Here is a 19237-nt window from a genome sequence, read left to right as displayed (position 1 = left end):
TTTTAAATTAAGTTTAAAATTTGAATTTGGGAGAGAGAAATGAGGGGTAATATGAACATCAAAAATTGGAAAGTTTTGAAACAAGCACATCATTCTGGGACATCTCAAAAAGAAAGAATGGCACAACAAAGTCGGACGAATGGAGTATTAAAAATGAAATTTCTGAGGTTTGTAAAAAAAAAAAAAAGTACGTATTGGCTGGCTGGAGGACCAAGCACCTTGGCGAGATGGAGACACTATAATTTATTTCTCACCGACCAATTTTATTTTATTTTTAGCGGTTAATTTTAAGACTTTCAAATTATTCAAACCGCCCACAAATCCAGATCTGGAAGCAGTCATGACGTCCTTGGCGGTAGATAGATTCACAATATCGAATTAATTAATGGAGTTGAATAAGGGCTAATTATCTCTTTCATACCCAAACTATTACGGAGTACAAAAAAAATTAATTTGTCCCACAACTATCAATTGAACTTATGCAGACCCTCAATTATCCGATTGATTTCGATTGTTAACTATTTCGACGCCTCCAAAACTCGGATAACTTTTATATGAAACTTTATATTGATCCCAACTTAAAACAAGATTGTTCGGTTCGCAAAACAAGAACTTCAATTATGATTTAATTTTTTGTCAAAAAAAATTCAAACTTTTTACCTCTAGTTTGGAATATTAAATATCAACGAGTTCTATTGATTTATCAAAAAATAATGAATTTTTCTTAAAATAAATTTTTTAAGTTTTCGTTTTGCAGATTGGATATTCTTTTTAGGTACAAGGGAGTACTTAGATACCTATTGATATTTGATAAAAGTTATTTTTCGCATATGATACCAGAAACATATTAAGCTTGTAGTAATAGAATCCTACTATTTTTTCTTATAGGGCATGATGAGAAGACCATTCATTCAAAATAATATATTTGTCAGATATCGAGAGATAGTTAAACAAAAAGTTAAGTATAACTAATTTAGAGACACATCCATTTTCGATTAGCACAACTTTTTTATAGTAATAATTTTCTAAACTAGCTTTACAAAATGAACAGTTACCATTCAAGTTGGAATCAATACAAAAGTTGGGGTAAAAATTGTCCGAGCAGAATCTCTCTCTCTCTCTCTCTCTTTTTTTGTTGTTGTACATTTCGTCTAAATAATTAACAGACTATTAACGGCTTCAGCAATTGAACAACATTGAAATTTGAAATCACTTGGACAGCTGAGGGACCACATGAGTTCGATTGAGATACTCGAGGGACAAGTTTAGAAAAATTGGAATAGTTTAGGGATGAAAGAGATGATTAACTCGTTGAATAACTAGAATTTCAACTATCGGAGATGGCATGATGGTTAAGGATATGGCTGTGACGTGTGATGGAAAGGTTTTCCCGTAAAGCCCAAATCATGTCTTTTCACCAAATAAAGTTTCTCAGAATCAATCAAGCCCTCCAATCCCCTGGCCATGAACAACCAACAAGCTCCAACTAGGCTTTCACTCTCAAAATATCAAAATGAAAGGTCTTTTTAAGGTCCCTACTTTTTAACTTTTCATGTTCAAGTCTCCGCGACTGGTACCGCTGGTTGAGGTGAGCGCATGCCCGTGCTTCATAATAATCTGATTTCAGTTTTCTTGATTGTATAAGCAATTTTCTGCAACTGGGTCTTCTGGGTTTTTTTGAGATGTAGCTTCTTTTTAAGATTGGAGATGGCTCTTAGCACACAGGATTTTTGTCTTTGGGTGTTCTATAATTGCACTACTCCAGTATTTTTCTTGTAACCATATTTACGGTCAGCTTACGCATATCTCGATGACTAATCCTTGGGCCTAAAATTTGAATAATTGTATTATTTGGGCTGTCCGTCGATTGTACATCTGTGGGCAAATGTTTCAAATTCAGAAAATTTGTTCATAGCTTGATGTTTGGGTCCATTTTCCTATTTCAGGTACGTCTTACCAGATATGGATATGAATGTATGATACGCTGGTAGGTTAAGTTTCAATTTTCTTAAACGGTTTTTGACCATTTAAGTTCCAAACATGGCCATGGCTTCAACTGTGAAGGTGGTACTTGGTTCAATTGCTTTTGCAATCTTCTGGGTATTGGCAGTTTTCCCAGCTGTTCCTTTCCTGCCCATTGGAAGGACTGCTGGGTCTCTCTTAGGAGGTATCCTCATGGTAATTTTTCGAGTTATAACATCAGATCAAGCATATGCTGCCATTGACCTTCCAATTCTTGGCCTTCTCTTTGGTACAATGGTTGTAAGTGTGTATCTAGAAAGAGCAGACATGTTTAAGTACTTGGGCAAATTGCTTTCGTGGAAGAGCATGGGAGCCAAAGATTTACTTTGTCGAATCTGCCTGATTTCCGCCATTTCCAGTGCTCTCTTTACTAATGATACGTCCTGTGTTGTTTTAACCGAATTTGTGTTGAAAATCGCGAGGCAACATAATCTCCCACCTCACCCCTTTCTATTGGCCCTTGCCTCGAGTGCGAACATTGGGTCTTCAGCAACCCCAATTGGGAACCCTCAAAACCTGGTTATAGCTGTTCAAAGTAAGATTAGTTTTGGAGACTTTGTAATCGGAATTCTACCAGCAATGCTAGTGGGAGTTTCTTTGAATGCTGTATTTCTACTATGTATGTATTGGAAGTTGTTATCAATTCAGAAGGATGAGGAAGATGCAGCCATGGAAGTGGTTCCTGAGGACGATGTGGTTTCCCATCGCTTTTCACCAGCAACATTGTCACATTTGACGTCCTTAAATTCACAAGAATGGAGCTCTACATTGGAATCCATGACTATCCGCAGCCCTCCAAATGTCAATGGGAATACTGCTAATGTTGATACTCTTAGGAACCGAGTAAGTGCTAGTGAGAATGAAATCCACAAGGCCTCTAGCGGGGAAATTGAGTCTGCAAGGGGATCAAATGCATCTAAGGAGGTTTCAAATGATGGATTCTCACAAGGAGGGGACAAACCTGACGTGAAAGAGAGATGGAAGATAATACTCTGGAAGACTTGTGTTTACCTTGTGACTATTGGGATGCTTATTTCCTTGCTTATGGGTCTGAATATGTCATGGACTGCTATTACTGCTGCACTTGCTCTTGTGGTTCTTGACTTTAAGGATGCTAGGCCATCCTTGGAAAAGGTACAATCTGTCGCACCATATAAACTTTATTTCTGGCCTAGCCACATAGAATTTGCAAATTGATTTTGCTGGTTGGCCAAAGGAAGTAATTTAACTTCATTCTTTATCCAGGTATCTTATTCCCTTTTGATCTTCTTTTGCGGAATGTTTATCACTGTTGAGGGATTTAACAAAACTGGAATTCCTAGTACTTTGTGGGAACTTGTGGAACCATATGCACAGATTGATCACATTGTTGGGATAGTAGTTCTTGCTGCTGTCATACTTGTTCTCTCGAATGTGGCTTCAAACGTACCAACTGGTATGGTGCTGCTTTCCCGTCTATTATAATTTTGATGAGCTTTATTGTGACCTTGTAACATAACAATGCATGTAGGTTGTTCTTTTTTTTTTTTTTTAAATATGAAGAAGAATTGTCTTTTAGAATTTTTTATTTATCGGCAATTGTCTTTTAGATTACTAGCAGCAATTTCATTTGTTTCCTGGTTTACAACACTAACTTATAATTGTTGTTGGTTGCATGAACTGCTTGAAAGCAACTTAAAATCGAAAGGACCTAGCTCGACTGTGATGAAAATATATGTTACTAATAAAGTTTTGTTTTCTCTACACAAGTATAATAGCTGAGTTGAATTGAGCTTGCTAGGTACCTTGGACAAGTAGATGGAACTTTCTAAGGGGAACTTCTATGAGAAGCCTTGAAGATCTATGGCACCACAAACATTGTGAAACAAAAGCAACTTTGTTGCCAGTGTGAAAAGATAAAAATACCTCACCTTAGCCAAGTTTGGATTGGAAAGTCCTCTTTCTAGCAACTCAACTTGGAATTAGGTCATTCTACGGCTTGGAAAGAGCTGCGGAAAAAGTTGTATGGGCCAAGATGCAATTTGGTTGAATTACTTTAAACAGTTACTGTGTCATGCTGTTAGTGGAAGTACCATAAGTCTTTAAGAATTAATTTGCAGAAGATAAACTCTCGTTTTTACTGGAAAATTACCTATCTTCCAGTAATTTTGCAGAAGATAAACTCGTTGAAGCTTTAAAATTGCTGTTTGTATCCTGCAGAAGATTAGTTGGTATATTTGCGAATAATGTTCGCAATTTTTGTTCTAAAAAAGATAATGGAAGAAGCACTGATTGGAGATGCCCTGATATGGATGAAATTTTTTCTGCCTGCTTATAGACTTTTATGCTTTTCTGCCTACTTATAGAGTTGAATGCTTGCAAATGTCTCAGTTCTATTGCTTGGAGCACGGATTGCAGCATCCGCAGCTGCAATATCCCCAGCAGACGAGAAGAAAGCATGGCTTATATTGGCTTGGGTCAGCACAGTAGCCGGGAACCTCTCTCTATTGGGATCGGCTGCTAACTTGATAGTATGCGAGCAGGCTCGTCGAGCTCCAATCTTCGGATACAACTTATCTTTCTGGAACCATCTTAAATTTGGAGTGCCCTCTACTCTTATAGTCACTGCCATTGGTTTGGCACTCATAAGATAGTGATTACTGAATTCTGAAGCAGTGTATATCAGGTGAATAAATTTTACACATGAGATCACTGATGCCTTTGTTTTTTGACATTCAGAGATTTTGAAGGAAAGAGGTTTGAAGAGTACCATTTTTTTTATCCAGAAATTTATGGTTCCTTTCTCTTCAGAAGCTTCATGGAGATTCTCACTTTCATGGAGTCATTGTTAGTTAGTTGTTTCTTCACTTTCTTGCAACTTAGTTGTTGGTTCATTAAAATTCTGGTAATCTGGATTATTTTGACAATTTTCATCTACCAATCCCAAGTTGCCAAGAAATTTGATAGGACCACATAAGGGATTGGTCGAGGTGCGCTTAGGATGACCCGGATACACCTGACCGTCGGACCCAAAAAAAAAGAAGAGAAAAGAAAAGCAATGAAACGTGACAGGAAAGGGATATGGGACCATTGTTAGGCACATACGAGGGAGATTTTGGTGGTGGGATAAGCTGGGGTTACCCCACAGGTCTTTCCTCATCAATCATATACCCACATTCATCCCCCCCCGTTGCATGATTTGGCTAGATTTCAGGCCTCCACCTCTCTCTTATGGACATAGAAATTGTAGAATGCAACAAGTGTCTCTTTAAAAATTGCTAAAAATGTACTGTTTGCTTATTATATTCAGTTCCAAGCAGCCGTTTGGGCAATGATGCTAGACTAAGACCTACTCACTTTTTTATTCCAGAAAAATAGAAAGTGGCAATATGCTTCCTTCCTATAAAAATAAAAATAAAATAAAAAAGTGACTATATGCTTCTAGGGCTATGGCGCACGTTCGTGTCGCGAAAATCAGCTTCTACAGGGAAAAAGAAAAAGTGGCGGAAAAGACTACCCTTTTTTTTTTATCTTCCGTAGGTCGGAATTCGGTGCTATAAGCCCGATAACTAATTGCATTTTCGATTTCGGCCCTTGGGTAAAGCAAAGCCAGTGAACAGGATTTGTTGTGGTGCTAACTATTGCTAATTGAGCCCCTGTGTGCTCTGCGGTAGTTATACACAAAGGTTATTCGTAATGCCCTTTTACGTGGTGCGGGTCCTGCGTATTATTAGTAGGTCTCACCACACGTGAAAGGAAGATGACAATAATCCTTGTATCTAAATTTCTCGTGCTCTGTAAGCGAAGTGTGAAACATAGAGAATCTCTCAGTAGTTTCTGGGTAAATCATGAGAATTTCTTCTTCCACACCTAAAAGCGTGAGGGATTCCCTACTGTGAAATTTCCCGCATTCACATTATTTGTTTTATGGATGTATCTTGAAAAAGGCTAGAAAAAGCTTTTAAGTTGCTAAAAAAGGTTGTCACTTTAAAAATAAGGTGCCAAGTCAAACAACTGCATCCAAACAAGGCCTAAAAATCAAACCTATTTTTTCCTTCTAATATCTGAATGGAATCTTGGAAGTTTATGGGAGTAATTCCTGAATAACTGTTTCCATGTGCACCAAGCATTTTCCCCCTCCCCCTCCTCTCATATACAAAAATCATTTAAAACCTTCTCTACTTTGGTATTCCATTGCATCAATTATTTTATTTAAAGATGCCCCACCTAATGCAAACTTGGACCTGAACCATTGTCGATTAGAAAACTTAATCTATTGCAACTACGGTTAGTTAAATATATAAACTTGTGATGGCTTTGATTACTCACTTCACACGGTACTAATGCAAGTCAACAAAGTACCCAAAAAGGGTTCCCCAAGATTAATCTACCCCCCAGTAGTGGAAGAGGAGGCTAAGAATAACTTGCAATGAGCCATCTCATCCACCTTTTTTTTTAAACTTGGGTGTCCGGACTAACTTATGCGCACATCGGCTAATTTTTGGAGACCGATTCCACCGCCCACTTGTGGGGGTCTCAATTAAAGTCAAAGTAAAAGCTTTGTATGGACCGACTCCAAAGAAGTTGATAATACTTGAGAGGTTTCGAACATGAAACTTTAGAAGAGAGCAACCCTAGAGTCACAGGCGTTGAAATGATACCCCTGACAGATTTTTTGAGTAAAAGTGTAAATACAAGTATGTATATGTGTATGTACACATACATGACAATATATGATTTATGGCTACTATCTTCTTAGTGATTATATCAGTGTCTCTTGTAGCTGAGTTTTTTTTGGTAAAGATTCATTTTTTCAAAAACATAGGACATCAACCATTATAATAAATCTTAAGAACAGTAAATATTGGTGACCTTTTTAGGGTTAATTTTGATCTATAAGCAGAGATCATTCCGAGCCAAAAAAGAAAAAGAAAAGCCATTTAAGCCACGGTTATAAATTAAGTTGCACGAATACCATATGAAGGAAGAGGCAAAATTTTGTGCTAAATACATATAGAGTTTTCTGGTGTTCTACTTTTAAAAAAAATACTTTTTTTTTCAAACGAATGTAATATCAAACTCAAATATAATGAAAATGAAAAATATTTTTTCAATTTTTTTTGCACCGTTTAAAAGACTTTAATAAGATCTATCAAACAAGATCCATATTGGTAGAAAAATTATTTGCGTAAACAAATGATTTTTGAGTTTGAAATTATCTTTTTTTTTTTCTAAAAGTTCTTTTTCTAAGAAACCGAAACACCCCACCAATGTGACAAGTTGAAGAGTCATCATGCTTTGCCCGGCCCCATCTTCCCTTTCTACATAATACAAAATAGATTAATAGTTTCTTGCATAGAAAATAAATAATCGTGAACCGTTTTGACTTTGATCATCCGCAGCAGTTTTAACTTCAAATATTTATTTAACCACTTTATTGGCACCTTCTGATACCCCATTATCGACAATTTTTAATGTGTAAAGCAATTGTAAAAGCTGTACTCCTACTGCTGCGATCAATGAAGGGCATATTGCATGGTTGGTGCTTCTCAATTCATCAATATGCTATGTTTAGGTGATATCTGTCACATTAAACAAATGAGAGAGTATCCCAGTTTCCTGATTTCCTATTTTTTTTTACTATCCAGATCGGCTTGCGCGCACATTGGCTAATTCCGGATCCTTGAATTAATTGTCGGGCAAACATTTCAATGGCCCCAAAGTTTGGAATGTTTTATCCTCTGTGAGATTCGAACATACGACCTCATAGATGACTACTCCGTATTTGTTTTCTTATGCTTATTTGGCTAAACCCCTTCAGCTCCAGTTTCCTGATTTCTCCTGCTTAACCCAGAATAGAAAATTGTTAGAATTTTTTCCTTTTGATAATTAGTTGCTTGTCAATTAATTAACCCATACTTTTTGGACAAACTATTTGCGTGAAATATCTTGATATTCGAATATACTCCACGTAAAAAGGTGGATTTCAACTAAATTCTTTGATGAGGTTTTTCTGTTTGGATAATAGTTTGCAAATCATTCAGAATCTAGTAACATTTACAAGTATGGATTTTTATCATTATATAATAGTTTGGGGCACTAATGCAACGAACAGATCTTTTAGTGCCACGAATATTTGTGGTATTTTACGTTTTTACCCCATCAAACATCTTCGATTGCCCTTTAGATCAAAAATCTCAGTCCTCTTTCTTGAAGTCATCGATTACGAAGATAGCTCACCCTTCTCTGCTCACCCTTTTCCTACATGCAATCGTCAGCTATCCCTCCCGCTAGTCCCTTGACTCCCATCTAGTCACGATGTTAGGGTTTTGCCGCCGGCGAGGATAATTTGGAACGTAAACCCCCATAGCATGCTCTCTTCGTTTGATAGCCTCCAAAACCAGCACTCTAGCATAGGGATGAAAACGAAATAAGCAACTCCATGTGTATAACTCACGAATTGGCGGTAACCCAAATCTCCAAATCCGACCACTGCAAATGTGGTCTGTCACCACTGGAAAAAATGGGTCTATGTATAGATTTATGTTTTTTGGTCTCCTATGGAGAGAAGAGGAATAGAACAGACGGGAAAATGGAGAACAGATCAAAGATTCGAAAGTGTTGACGAGATATATTTGGTCTCACTCTGAGTAAGATTGATTTTATGTTCGAAAAAAAAAAAGTAAGATTGATTTTAAGGGAAATACACAAATATAGCAAGAGCATAAACCATTCGTTTAGAGAGAGAGAAATGGAGGAATAGTGAGTTTGAGAGAGAGAGAGAGAGAGAGAGAGAGAGAGGGCAAAACAATGGGATGAACGAGATTGGGAGACGCCGGAGAGGTCGGTGGTGGGCTCCAGAGCCGTAAGGGACAGAGTTCAGATGACGAGCGTGACTGAGATGGGTAAAAATGTCAGATGATTGAAATAATCGTGGCACGTACAAAATCTGTCGTGGCATTATCGGCTCCCTAGTTTGATTATTAGTTCTCCTATATCTTTTTGGTGCTAGTTTTATTTCTTTCCATAGGGGGCCACTACGTTAATTGTTGTATATTAGACTTAATTTAGTTGTTGCAGACCTCACATGATTGATGAAATGTCATGTTACTATAACTTCCCTTTGAATGCTATTTTCCTTCCACTTGATATCAAAAGAGAATTTACATGAGCCGTCTCTCAAATCTTTGATAATTAAAGTTTGAGTAAGATGCTTCAACAATTAGTTTTATTTTCACATTCCCCTTTTATCTGTTAGCACTTCTTTTTTTGTCCTTATTTACTTAAAATTACTAAAATACCCTTACTTTTTGAGTCATTTTTTCAGAGAATAAAGACAAAAAAAATAAAGGGGGAGTTTAAAAACCATTCCCCGTAGTTAAAAGATGAACAATTACGATAATCGTAGCAGGTCTATAATAATAAAATCCATAATGCGAATTAATACATGTTTAATTTGACTTAAATTGGAGGCGAAGCCCAACTCTTTCACACAACATTTCGCATGATTCCATTTGACAACTTGCAATAACATGCCAAAAAAGGACAAATTAATCAAAAGAAAAGAAATGGAAAATAGAAGTGTGATTTGGGTTGACTGATGGGGCTTAAAAGCACACGTTTTGTATGACTTGAGCACATTAATTAGGAATAATTTTGCCATCAATTCGGTGATGGTGACTCTAAATACTCTAACCCAAAAACACATAAATTAGGAATAATTTTGCCATCAATTCGGTGATGGTGACTCTAAATACTCTAACCCAAAAAAAAAATTAATTAAATTAACAGAAAATGCACCTACAAGTTTTTCATCTAACACCTTTACTTGTCATTGTCACGTTAAGCACCCCTTTTTTAATGTACAATTTACCTTATTCAACACTTCAATGACTTGGAGAGAAAAAGAGCTAGAAAGAGAAAGAACACCCCCAAATTATTAAATAAAAAATTAGAGTAATGAAGCATAATATTGTGCTTTTTTCTTTGGGAGTGATTTTCGAACTCCCTAAATTATTAAGCGTGCTTTCCAAAAGCTAATAACTTGAGGAGTGCGAAGATTAATATACGAAAATCAATATGAATTTATTTTCGCACTTTTCTTAAGAGTGCGATTAAAAATTTGGAAAGTACAAAAATCACTTTCCATTTTTTAAGTGCAAAAATCACTCCCTTCAAAAGCCCTGTGAGCCTTAAGACCCTTGCGCATCGTCTCACATCATTTGAAGTAGTCAAATCCTATGCACCCGAATTCCCCTTTTTTACCTGAATTCCTTCGTATATATGTTTTGGTTTATTTTTTATTTTTAAAAACACTTTATTTATTTTAAAAGATTTTCACATAATTTAATACAGTAGCTAAAAATACACCAATACGTGAAATACATAAGAATTTTAAAATAGAGTTGAAAAACAGGTGGAGGTTGTGAGAAATAGGGACCATTTAATATAGAGATACACTATAATGCACAATTTGAACCGTCCAAAAGTATTTCTATGATCTTGATGGACCGCTCAAACCACGTACCCTTGGAGGAACAAGGCCGTAGTGTGGGAGTAATTGCTTCTTCTTCTTTTCTTTCTTTCCTTTTTGAAATTGAACTTTAATTTCTTTTATATTTCTTTTTATATCAATTTTTTTATTATCAAAGAATTGTGATTTTAACATTTCAAAAATTAACAGAAGAATTTCAAAAACTTTAATATATCAATACACAAAATGACGTTGTTTTAAAGCCTTTTCAAAATGCTAAAATCAATTTCCATTATCAAATTTATCACTCAGACAAGACCCCTCTGTACTCAGGACATACTGCAATACAAAACACACTCTCTACTCTCTTTTTTTTCTCTTTCCCTTCCTCTCTCTCTCTCTCTCTACATTTCTTCAATCTCTCTCTCTCTCTCTCTCTCTCTCTGTCTCTCTCATTGCTTTCTCTACGCGATCTTTATCAAAACCCCCCGTGAAATCGAAATCCTCCCAACTCTCCTCTCCATCGCTCTCTCCCATTCTTAATGTTGTTGGGGTTTCGCTTACTCACTCCCCGGTTCGATTCGCACTCCATATCTCAGATTCATTCCTGTCTCAAGCTGTGGAATTTGAGGTGAGTCCTGTTAATCTCACATGAGCTAACCCTTATCTACTTACAGTTTAATGTTTATCCGTTTACTGTTCGTTCTATTGTTGAGATCTGTCCTCAAAGGCAGTGTCTTGCTTACAGCAGTTGAGATCAAGCTGATTGCTGACCTAAATACTGAAAACACATGATATGATGAATTGATGAGCTGCTTAGCTCTTTGTTAGACTGGAAAGAAAATAGAAGCACATGAAATTTTGATGCTTGCTTTTTGTTAGTAAAAGGAAAAAAAAAAAACCCAATATTGTCAAACTAATGATCAGTGCTTGATTTGACTCTTACGCTAATTTCTTTTAAGATGTTGTTGGCACAAGGGTTGGATTCGATATCAGATGCTTTGAAATAGTAAAAGTGAGAAGGTTGCCTTAATCACTTTAACTGCACAGTTTGGATAACTGTGGTTTAGAAAAGAGAAAGTCTACATACACACCTTTCAACCACAACTCCGGACGCAGTAGTTGTGGTCGAAAGGTGTGTATGTAGCATTCCTCTTTGGAAAAATAAAGTGGGGATTTTTCTGTTTTCAAGGACTTCCAAAACTTGCTTCCTGAACATATACATGAAGTTAAATCCAAAGTTTTCGAGATCTCCTTTATTTACCCAAACAATAGCAATTCAAAAACTTTATTCACAAAGAAGTGTTTGGGCCTTATATTATGGTCCGTGCTTATCTTCTGTTCACTAAAAGTGCACATGCAATGAAATTTTTTTTGTGAAACTTTGACAGGTACAATAATTTTCCACCCTGTGAACTTTCATAAATTAGGGTATTGTATGTAAAAGTTAGTTCATGGTATCATTAATAGCATAGTAGGATCAAAATGCAATTGCGTCCACATGCTGCGTTGAGTAGTGTATTGAAGCTTCATTGCGTTAATGAAACATGTGTTCCCGTTTTACCTGTTTATCTGGAACAGAGCAGCATAACAGTACTAGAAACTGGTCTGTAGTTGAGAAAAATACTGGCATGAAGTTGACCACTATCTCAAAGCGAGATTAATGAATTCAATATTAAAGTCATACAATGGGTTCATTCAACAAAATAGGTATGATAATGCAAACCCAGAAGTTTGTTACCTCGAGGCTTGGTTTTTTTGGTCAAAAGGGACACAAAGATGTTTGGATGTTACTCTCTTTGTTGTTTATATCAGGAAATCTTAATTTCATTTTTGCAAATTATCCGATAGGTTATGCAACAGAAGTTGGAACTAAACATAGGAGCATAATTTTCAAGAGGTCTGTTTTATTTTATTACTTGAGAGCTCAAGGATGTCAACAGTACAGTGGTTGACGCAGACCATGAATTTGTGTTTTCATAACCAAACCAAACCGAGCCTTAAAGGAGGATCCTGTGAAAATTGTCTTAGGAACAAACCTTGGCAGGGCTGTGCTTTCATAAATTCTTAACAGACCGTTTTAAAGGAGTTTTTGCTAAAACTTGTACTCTTTCATCCCTAAGAACTTAATATATTTCATTTCCTTTTTTCTCATGATGATTGATTTATCTCCATGTTGGATGCATGCGTTTGCTGCTTCAGTGCTTTGTATTTAGATTTATTAATTCCTTTTCTTTTCCTCTGACTTTGATAAGAAAGATCCTTGATTGTTCCTCTCTTCATATTATGTGTGCCCCAAAGCGTCAGTGACTTGGCTATTTACCCCTTTTTTAGCATTCACGATGAGTAGCAGTTATCTTTGACAGAAGCCTTGCAGCCGCTTCTACAAAATGTTTAAGTCACTATTTTAAATTGTAATGTATATTGACTATGTGATAAACGTAAGTCTTTTGGAATTACCTTTGAGTCATTCGCACATGTTTGGGGTGCTTTTAAATTTTTTGTTTGCTCTCCATTTTGTTTTGGTTTTAAGTTGTTTCTCATATATGGCTTTATGGACTGTTTAAATTGAGCTTACTCTGTGTTTTCCAGTTTTGGTGAAACCAAGGCATTCCAGGGTTGGTGAAGTACAAAAATAGTGCCTTCACCCCCGTTTCCCCCTTTTCTTATACTGGTTCGTAGTTGAATGTGATATGTTGCAAACTATACTTGAGTTTGGCTGATGTTTCAAAAAATTTGGTTGTAGGTATTCAGAAGCACTTTGGGGTGGGTCATTGTTTGATTTAAGAACAAAGAGAACATCATAGGCTCTAATAATGGGATATTGATTTGGTTACTCCTGTAAAGTTGTTCATTAGGCTACCTTCGGTGGATGAATATTGCCATCAATTTGTGCCTTTTGGTATAAAAATCATGCCTTCATGGTGGGGGAAGTCATCATCTAAAGACTCAAAGAAGAAAGCAGGCAAGGAGGGTTTCATTGATTCATTACACCGAAAATTCAGGATCCCATCAGAAAGTAAACCTGGCGGTAAATCAGGAGGGTCTCGGAGACGAACCATTGACACTGTTTCAGAAACGGGGTGTCAGTCCCTAGCAGCGTCAAGATCCCCATCACCTTCTAAACTAGTAGCAAGATGTCAGAGTTTTAATCGGCCTCACCCCCAACCTCTTCCCCTTCCAGGACTGCACCGTGTTGGCATAGGTCGTACAGATTCTGGAATCAGTGTACCATCAAAACCAAGACCAGAGAAAGGCTCCAAGCCCTTATCGTTCCTGCCTCTGCCCAGATCTGGATGCATAAGAAGCAGGCCAGATCCTGCAGATTTAGATGGAGATGTGATCAATGCTTCTTTTTCTAGTGAGTGCTCCATTGATGATAGTGAAGATCCAACTGACTCACGCCAGCGTAGTCCCCTGGCATCTGACTATGAAAATGGCAGTAGAACTGCTGCGGGGAGTCCTTCAAGGTGAATTTCTTGTGAAATCATAGTGTATAAAGCTGGCATACATGTTTTATCTCCAGTGGATTTGTTGTTGATTGTGCACGAGTTTTGTGATGGCCTTTCGTTGTTATCGTTTTTCTTTCGTTTCTACATTTGTAATGTGCACGTAGAATTCGTATCTAACTTGCTTTTTATTCTTTTGAAGTATGATGGCAAAGGATCAGTCATTCATGGAGCTAAAGTCTAGGGAGGCAATAAAACCAGCTAATCAGGTCTCTGCTTTGTCGCATAAAAGGAGACCATTGAGTAATCAAGTGGCAAATCTACAAGTTCCTTGCCGTGGTAATTTTTGCAGTGCTCCAGATAGCTCAATGTCAAGTCCATCCAGAAGTCCAATGAGAGCCTTTGGCGCTGAACAAGCCATGAATTCTGCTTTCTGGACTGGGAAAACGTATCCAGATCTTCCGCTCCTTGGATCTGGTCAGTGCTCCAGCCCAGGCTCAGGGCAGAATTCTGGTCACAATTCAATGGGAGGCGATATGTCAGGACAATTGTTTTGGCAGCCCAGCAGAGGTAGCCCAGAGTATTCACCAATTCCTAGTCCTCGAATGAATAGCCCCGGCCCCAGCTCCAGAATCCATAGTGGTGCTGTCACACCACTTCATCCTAGAGCTGGAGGGCCAACGACTGACGATGGGAAACAACAAAGTCACCGGTTGCCTCTTCCTCCTATAACAATTTCAAATTCTTCTCCTTTCTCTCATTCAAATTCAGCGGCGACATCTCCTTCTGTACCTCGAAGCCCAGGAAGGGCAGAGAATCCAATTAGTCCTGGTTCACGCTGGAAAAAGGGAAAATTGTTGGGAAGGGGCACATTTGGGCATGTTTATCTTGGTTTTAACAGGTACACAGCCAAATGATTGATTCTCTGATTCCTTCATATTTATCTTTATTTTCTGTCTTTTGATGTGTTTTTGATTTTGCATTTAGTTACAACGAAACTGAGGTGAGTTATCATGCTCATTGACTTTCGTATGCGAGGCATTGCCTTGCAACAGCATGATGTCCTTCCTGCATCCAGTGTGTTTGGTTACAGTAGCATGTGTACTTTACTTCTTACTCAAATTTTGCTCCTCGTTTGAAGCGTTCTTACCTGGCCTCGTGCCCTCATCTTCAATGTTGCAGTGAAAGAGGCGAAATGTGTGCAATGAAGGAGGTTACCTTATTCTCGGATGATCCAAAGTCGAAGGAATGTGCAAAGCAACTGGGGCAAGTAAGTTCTGTTGGATAAAACTGCTCATTTCATGCTTAGTTATTTATCTATTTGCTTCTTTTCATGGATCTTCTATTGCTGTTGGAAGGAAGTTCTTATGTTGATTTTATTTACAGGAAATCGCATTATTGAGTCGCTTAAGACATCCAAATATCGTGCAGTATTATGGGTGTGAAGCAGTAAGTTTTATGGCTCCCAATTGCTTATGTTGATTTTAAAAAATGGTTAATGCCTTTCATGGGTTAATAGGTTACTGTTTATTGGTAACTTTGTGTCTCCACATGCACTTGTTCATGTATTTGTCATTGTTATCATATTGGTGTGAGTCATTGACTTAGACAGACATGTGTCGCCGAGTCCTTGTAATGACTATTAAGAATCTTCTGTTGCAATTTCTTGTAAACCATGAGTTTGGCCATTTATGGTAATTTATTTGATAAATGTGGTGCCTGTAGGCACAGTATTATAAGTAGCTTTTTTAGTAATGCAGAATCATAGGGAGAAGTATCCTATTTCTAGAGCTCTTTTGATCTATTTCTAATTCCGGACTAAATGTTTTTGGAGCAGGTGGATGATAAACTTTATATATATTTGGAGTATGTGTCCGGCGGTTCAATCTACAAGCTTCTTCAAGAATATGGAGTGTTTGGCGAATCAGCTATTCGCAGCTATACTAAACAAATCTTGTCAGGGCTTGCATATTTACATGCTAAAAATACTGTCCACAGGTGAATCCAGTTCTCCATTTTTCTTTTTCTTTTTTTTTTGAACAGCAACCAGTTCTCCATTTTTCAGTTATGTGAAGCATTATTCTTGGTCGACATAGTACTTGTTTGGGGCCCTATTGTCTCTTACTTTAAACATTAATCATATTTTCGCAACCATCGCAGGGACATTAAAGGAGCAAATATCCTCGTAGACCCCAATGGTCGTATCAAGTTGGCAGACTTTGGAATGGCAAAGCATGTAAGCCTAGGAAATATATATACTATTTTTGTAACGTTACCAAACCACTCGAGTATTTGTTATGGTTGAGTTGAGTACTGAATTCTAAGTTCGTATGCTTGTTAGAAAATCATCATTCTTTTAGTTTATGCAGAGAGATAGAAAAAAGAGTGACATAGTATGATGTCAAGATTCTTATGCTCGGACTTAAACCCTGAGATTGCCTATTTGAATCCTGCTTTTCAGAAAATCTGATTACGTGCTTCAAAATTGCAGATCACTGGGCAGTCATGTCCCTTATCATTTAAAGGAAGTCCCTACTGGATGGCACCTGAGGTCTGCATATACGTACTGGACTTAATTTATTTGTTATGACATGGTTTGCATTTTTAGTTAACTCCGTTTTCCATGTTTACGCAGGTTATAAAGAATTCAAATGGTTGCAACCTTGCTGTTGATATATGGAGTCTTGGATGCACTGTTTTGGAAATGGCTACCACAAAACCACCTTGGAGCCAGTTTGAAGGGGTTAGTAATCTATCTGCAGATGTAGCTTTGATCATTCTCGATGTATCCATTCATCAAAGGCCCCTTAAGTTTAGTTTTGTTGATTTTGTTCTTTCCTTTTGTTACGTTGTGTTTTTGCATGTTGTGCCTGAAGGTTGCCGCCATGTTTAAGATTGGAAACAGTAAAGACCTTCCTTCCATTCCTGATGACCTACCAGATGATGGAAAGGATTTTGTGAGGTTGTGTTTGCAACGTAATCCACTGCATCGTCCTACAGCTGGTCAGCTTTTGGAGCACCCTTTTGTGAAAAATGCTGCACCTTTGGAGAGACCCATTATAGGTCCTGAGCTTTCAGATCCACCTGCTGGGGTGCCAACTGGAGGGAAATCTCTGGTATGGTTATCTGTTGTTTTAAGTTGTCTAGATGACTAGATCTCACTAAGCTCAAACTGATGCCATGTTACTCTTGTATATGTGGTCTATTGATTCTTTGATGTTGATTGTGAAATCTTATTTTTCGCACGTTTAATGTTGTCAACTTTCTCATTCATTTACTACAATATATACAGCTGAAACTTTGGAATACGTTTTACAAGCATAACCATCAAAAGCCCAGCAAGGGGGAAAAATACATAAGAAGATTCTGCAAAAAAATAGGAGTAAAAAAATAAAAATACAAAGAGCGAGGTTTTATGCATTATTTAGTTTAGTTCAGCCTCTTAAGGTTTTACATTTTCTACGTTTGTTTGTATGACCTTCAGGGCATTGGACATACAAGAAACATTTTGAATTCGGAACCAGAAAGACTTGCTATCCATTCATCAAGAGTCTCAAAAAGTGGTCTTCATTCCAGGTCTCTCTCTCTCTCTCTCTCTCTCTCTCTCACACACACACACACACACACGCGCGCGTGCGAGTGCCCGCAGATCCAACCTTTGCATTTCGATGCTTTTCGTTCGGAGAAACCAATTTAAAGGTCATGTTTGATGTGTATTAATGTTTTACCCATAAATGACAAAAAACAATCAGCCTTATTGTCTTATTTCCTCCTTCTGTTCTCCAGTGAAATACATATTCCAAGGAATATCTCATGCCCAGTATCTCCGATTGGAAGCCCTCTTTTATATCCACGATCACCACAACATCTGAATGGAAGAATGTCTCCTTCGCCTATATCTAGTCCACGTACCACGTCAGGCTCATCCACGCCTCTCACAGGCGGTGGCAGTAGTACCATCCCATTTCATCAACTTAACCAATCAGTTTTCTTGCAAGAGGGTTTTGGAATCAAGCCAAAGCCTCCACAGAGTCCCTACATCAGTAGCCCCTCCTATCATAGTCCAAATCATGATATATTTCGAGGGGTGAACTCAGGATCTCAAATTTTCCGGGAATTGTTATCTAGTGAAAGTGATACTTTTGGAAAACAGTTCGGAAGACCTAATCATGGGGAACCGTACGATGGGCAGTCAGTGTTGGCTGATCGTGTGAGTCAGCAGCTATTGAGGGATAACCCGAAGTTGAGTCCATCACTGGACCTCAGTTCTTGCTCTCCTTTACCAAACCGGACGAACGGAATTTAACTTCATTTGTACTTCTGTAGCGTGAAGGGCAAGCTTTTGACACGGCCTTTTGTCTTCAGGGTTTAGAAGATTAATTTATTCATTATATAACTAACTGAGGAAGAATCTAATTGTAAAATAAGTGCTAAGATGTACAAATGAAAACTACGTGGGATGGTGAGACCTTTTGAAGATGAAGAGGCTGAAGCAAGTAAATCTCTTATGGCATTTGAACGGACTGTGTAGGATTCCCGGAAACTGAAGACTTGCCGTCTAAATATAGATGTCATATGGCTTGTATAAAGGTGAGAGCATAGGCCACCTTCTGACACTTGACTATCTGCGGGTACAAAGGAATAGTAGATTTTGCCGGGGGAAGGTAGCTTCGAAGTTCGAACAGTCAACTGTATAGCAGATCCTTCAAACTGAAAGGTGTGGTATCAGAATACTGTAAGTTATATCCTTGTAGAACAATAAGTAGCTTTAGTAGAACTTTTGGGAGGTGACATTGCCATACAGAATTTGTGTCATATTTTGTAAAGAGGCAGTTGCAGATTGTGCCGAATCCGGCCATTTGTTGCAACAGCTTTTGCTTGGCTCAGGTGTAACCACCAATTTAAACTGTTCTTATCTGATTTTTTGGGTGTACATGACCTTTTGAGCATATTAAAGGAACGAATTCAGAAGACCCATTTTTCTTGCTTATTACACTCGGTATTTTGGTATAATGGGTTTGAAATTGTACATACAGTCCATTGCCTCGCTTACAGTAACTTTGGCAGGGCAGGGATGAGGAAAATTGAGGATAGCAGTGAAACAAATGGGAATTGATTTTTGCCCGCTTTTTTTAATTTTGTATTCATATTAATTTACTATATTACCCCTTCATGTGAGAAAGTCAAAGGACAAGTGTCCAATAATGAGGACAAAAAGAAAGTGTGAAGGGTAATAACGGGAGAAATTAACAGAATCCACAGCATTTTGCTTTACAGAGTCCTATTCAAATCCATTCTGTGCAAGAAATTTTTG

At 37.7% G+C, this 19237-nt stretch overlaps 2 protein-coding genes across 3 annotated transcripts; both read left to right on the top strand.

Moving 5' to 3' along the window:
• Positions 1-1346: 1346 nt before the first annotated feature.
• Positions 1347-4790, top strand: LOC131319628 (silicon efflux transporter LSI2-like). 2 transcript variants are annotated; one of them, XM_058349984.1, is made up of 4 exons: positions 1347-1588; positions 1947-3156; positions 3268-3457; positions 4393-4790. In XM_058349984.1, exons 2-4 carry the CDS (start codon positions 2041-2043, stop codon positions 4653-4655), a joined length of 1569 nt encoding a protein of 522 aa, XP_058205967.1. In that variant the 5' UTR covers positions 1347-1588; positions 1947-2040; the 3' UTR covers positions 4656-4790. The 2 variants fall into 2 exon arrangements, with proteins under 2 accessions (XP_058205967.1, XP_058205968.1); XM_058349985.1 differs by having other exon boundaries at positions 1388-3156.
• A 6020-nt stretch (positions 4791-10810) lies between these two features.
• LOC131319626 (mitogen-activated protein kinase kinase kinase YODA-like) lies at positions 10811-18898 on the top strand. The gene is made up of 12 exons (XM_058349981.1): positions 10811-11105; positions 13221-13944; positions 14126-14824; positions 15106-15193; positions 15310-15372; positions 15761-15921; positions 16084-16159; positions 16415-16474; positions 16559-16666; positions 16800-17039; positions 17408-17499; positions 17710-18898. The coding sequence occupies exons 2-12, from the start codon at positions 13388-13390 to the stop codon at positions 18227-18229; spliced, it is 2664 nt and encodes an 887-aa protein (XP_058205964.1). The 5' UTR covers positions 10811-11105; positions 13221-13387; the 3' UTR covers positions 18230-18898.
• Positions 18899-19237: the final 339 nt, after the last annotated feature.

This window comes from Rhododendron vialii, chromosome 3a (assembly GCF_030253575.1).
Source record: "Rhododendron vialii isolate Sample 1 chromosome 3a, ASM3025357v1".
In the NCBI taxonomy this organism is placed as follows: Eukaryota; Viridiplantae; Streptophyta; class Magnoliopsida; order Ericales; family Ericaceae; genus Rhododendron; species Rhododendron vialii.
This window is presented reverse-complemented; position numbering and strand designations above follow the sequence as displayed.